Below are 3,660 nucleotides of genomic sequence, written 5' to 3'. Positions count from 1 at the left end.
AGAAGTCTCCAGGTTTGAACCATTGTTTCTTCTTTTCTCCTCTATTTTCAGAGTTCTTCCCAGTCATCACCTTCCTAGCACCTGGCTCTAACTTCCACTCATGTTCCCCACTGGGAGGGTATGGAAGGCTTCCTCCTTGCCTCTCATTGCCTTCTCACCTAATGCACACAATGGGTGTTAGCCCTAGCTTGGGGCCCTCAGGGCATCAGGACATACCTGTTCCTTCTGATGCTTAAAAACAGACACAGAGGCACTTCCAGTTGTAGCTCTCGTCTGGTAATTTTGGTCTTCTTGGGAACAGGTGTGCGTAGGTGAAACCCCAGGTATAAATGAGTAGAGTTTAATTATAAACACCTGTTGACAGAGCTATGCACTGGCTGAACAGGTACGAAGTTGGCTATTTTCTTCGTCTTCTATTTATTTTTAATCCATGTTTTATTTAATTTAATTTTTATTTATTTATTTATTTTTTAAAGATTTTATTTATTTATTTGAGAGAGAGAATGAGATAGAGAGAGCATGAGAGGGGGGAGGGTCAGAGGGAGAAGCAGACTCCCCGCCGAGCAGGGAGCCCGATGCGGGACTCGATCCCGGGACTCCAGGATCACGACCTGAGCCGAAGGCAGTCGCTTAACCAACTGAGCCACCCAGGCGCCCTAATTTTTATTTATTATTATTATATTTTTAACCTATGTTTTGATATGACTCTGTATTTGCTGTGTGATCGCTAACTTGTGAACACACTGGACCTGCTAAATTTGGGGGGAGTGGGGATTAGGGAGGAGAAAACTCCCCTGTCAAAGGTCTCCTCTGCAGCCTGCCCTAGACTCGCAGAAGGCTTTAACTGAAGAGCATTACGGTTGAACAACCATCACCTGTGGCATGGGGGACTCGGGGGGACTTGCTGCCCCGTCTGCTTATTTTGAACAAGTGTTTTTTTTCCCTGAGTTCGGTGGCCCGTCCCTGGAGCGGCCCATTTACCATGCCCACTCAGCTGGAGCTGGTCATGAACCTCATGATTAGGATCTTCCACCAGTACTCTTGCAAGGAAGGGGACAGATTCAAGCTCGACAAGGGGGAAGTGAAAATGCTCCTGCAGCGAGAGCTCACGAAATTCTTCTCGGTGAGTTGCAGCTTCTTGCCCCATGCGGTCAAGGGGGATGGGGTACACGTCCAAGGAGAGCGTCTATGTACCGTTTCCTATGACCCTGCCACCAACAGTGCGGTTGGTATTGAGATTCAAAGCCAGGGGCAAGCAAACTCTGGAGTGCACTTGATCCTTGAACAACGCAGGTTTGAGCTGCGTGGGTCCTCTCATATGTGGATCTTTTACAGTGCAGGACTGTAAATGCATTGCCTCTTAGGATTTTCTTCATAACCTTTCTTTTTCTCTAGCTTACTTTATTGGAAGAATATAGTACATAATTCATAGAAGACACAAAACATGTGTTAATCTACTGTTTATGTTACCAGTAAGGCTTCCTGTCCACAGCAGGCTATTAGCAGTTGAGTATTTGGGAAGTCAGAAAGTCACAAGTTGTAGGCAGATTTTCTTCTGTGTGGGGGGGTCAGCACCCCTAATCCCCATGTCGCCGGAGGGTCATCCATACAATAGCATGTACCCTTCTCCATGTTACCTGTGGCTAGGGTTTCCAAGGGTTGTAAATGGTATTTCGGCTTGCCTCAATGATGCACCATTCTGGGGCAGCAAAGATGCAGCTAGTTCTACCAGGAGTTAGAGTTAATAACGAGTGGCACTAGTTATACCTAGAGCTTTGTCCACCTGTCTGTAAAATTAATATTATGTATTGGGCCAGAAATGAAGTCCAGGGTACTTTTTGCTGTGGTGGCAAGTTTTCTAGTGAATGACAAATACTTAGCTTTGTCAGACCAGCACAGGCTGATTCCGAGGGACAGAAAGGGTGTGTCTGGCCAGTGACCAATTGAGTAGCGCAGAGGTTCACATCTCAAAATAGCCAGGAGTTCAGTAAGTCTGCACATGAAGGCTTACAATGGAGTGTTTGGGGGCTCATCCCTCCTGAGGAAAACCCTTTACTCTGATGTTTATGCAGCCGCCTCAAATTGCCTTTAGCACAGCATGTTATCCTTGTATGATGTTATTTGTCCAAACCCTGTATTAAGACTCCTGTATTTGTAACTATAACACTCTTTTCTCCCTCTATAGGAAAACCTTAAAGTAAAAAAAAAAAAATTTTTTTAAGTCATCTCTGCCCACTGTGGGGTTTGAACTCATGACTCTGAAATCAAGAGTCACATGCTCCACCGACTGAGCGACCCAGGTGCACCTAAAGTAAAAATTTTTTAACAGAGTAATTCTTCACAGTTCCTTTTTAGTGATTTTAGGAGCCCCTAGGAACATTTTTTTTTTTTTCAAATTTAGTTTGGCTACTGGATTATATAACATTTAGAATAAAAGGCTCAGCAGGTCAAACTTGGCACATTGATTTATTCAAGTGAAATTTATCATTGTTTTTGATCAAACTGATTTTGATCAATTAAAGTTTCCAACGTTTTAATGGTTGGCGCTTTTTGAGAGCAGCGGGAATTCCTGGAGGGAATGAACTACTTTTAGAAATATTTCTCAGCAACCACCAATCATAGGACAGGTGAATGCTTCAAGTCCCACTCATTCTGAAGCCTGACCTCTTCTATGGGCTCCTTGCTTTACTTTCCACCCCTATAATTCAGTCATCCTTATAAGATCTACACTTTATCATGTGCCTCTTTTGTGTGTGTCAGGTGTTGTGCTAAGTAAGACTGCAGATAAAATATTTTATGTCCCATGCAGTATTTGGGACATACTTAAAAATTTTTTCATTGTTCATCTGAAATTTACATTTAACTGAATGTCCTGTATTTTTGTTTACTAAATCTAGCAAGCTGGTGCTAATCACTTTTAAAAGGGTTGATGTCTCCCACAACTTTGTAGGGAGATATTCTTCCCATTTTATAAATAAGGAAATTCAAAAATGTTAAGTGATTTGCTCAGAGTCCCATTGTTGGTAAATGGTAGAGCCACCTACTATCCCCTTTTGGCTTTAAAGCCTGCTTTGTTCCATGTCCAGTCCTGGCCCCCCGACCTTTGGAGTTGTGTAATGCATTTTCAGGATCAGCAGCTCATGATGCTAAGATGCTGTTTGCTCTTCTTTGTGTTTAGATCTGAGCCAGAATTACATGGCCCTGGGGCAGAAGGCTAGACCGTTTAGAATTGGTGCTTGGTTTCAATCCACCTGCACATGAGCTTTTGGAAATTGTCCTTAGATGCTAAAATGGAAACAAAAACTTGAATGTAAATAAAAGGAAAATGCAATTTCAGTTGTCATGAACCTCAAAGCCTGGGAGTTAGAGATTTTCTTTTTCCTTTAAGTGCCAAAAAAAACCCCAATTGGTTGATACGATAATGCAGGACCTGGATGCCAATAAGGACAACGAAGTGGATTTTAATGAATTTGTGGTCATGGTGGCAGCTCTGACAGTTGCTTTGTAACTTTGTAGAACAATTGAAGAAGAAAGGAAAATAAAGATAAGTAGTAAGCTGGGGCGCCTGGGTGGCTCAGTCGTTAAGCGTCTGCCTTCGGCTCAGGTCATGATCCCAGGGTCCTGGGATCGAGCCCCGCATCGGGCTCCCTGCTCGGCGGG

General features: G+C 43.4%; 1 protein-coding gene across 1 annotated transcript; it reads left to right on the top strand.

Annotated features, from left to right (window-relative positions):
• Positions 1–790: 790 nt before the first annotated feature.
• Positions 791–3,508, top strand: S100Z (S100 calcium binding protein Z). Its single transcript, XM_006735414.3, has 2 exons — positions 791–1,123; positions 3,389–3,508. The coding sequence occupies exons 1-2, from the start codon at positions 983–985 to the stop codon at positions 3,506–3,508; spliced, it is 261 nt and encodes an 86-aa protein (XP_006735477.2). The 5' UTR covers positions 791–982.
• Positions 3,509–3,660: the final 152 nt, after the last annotated feature.

Source organism: Leptonychotes weddellii, unplaced genomic scaffold (assembly GCF_054177405.1).
Source record: "Leptonychotes weddellii isolate Sample4059 unplaced genomic scaffold, ASM5417740v2 HiC_scaffold_8641, whole genome shotgun sequence".
In the NCBI taxonomy this organism is placed as follows: domain Eukaryota; kingdom Metazoa; phylum Chordata; class Mammalia; order Carnivora; family Phocidae; genus Leptonychotes; species Leptonychotes weddellii.
This window is presented reverse-complemented; position numbering and strand designations above follow the sequence as displayed.

Excerpts from the sequence above, each read along its gene's own strand:
- S100Z (XM_006735414.3), top strand. The coding sequence starts at position 983 with ATGCCCACTCAGCTGGAGCTGGTCATGAACCTCATGATTAGGATCTTC. Across the intron at positions 1,124-3,388 it reads AGCTCACGAAATTCTTCTCG|TGCCAAAAAAAACCCCAATT; the intron begins GTGAGTTGCAGC and ends TTTTCCTTTAAG.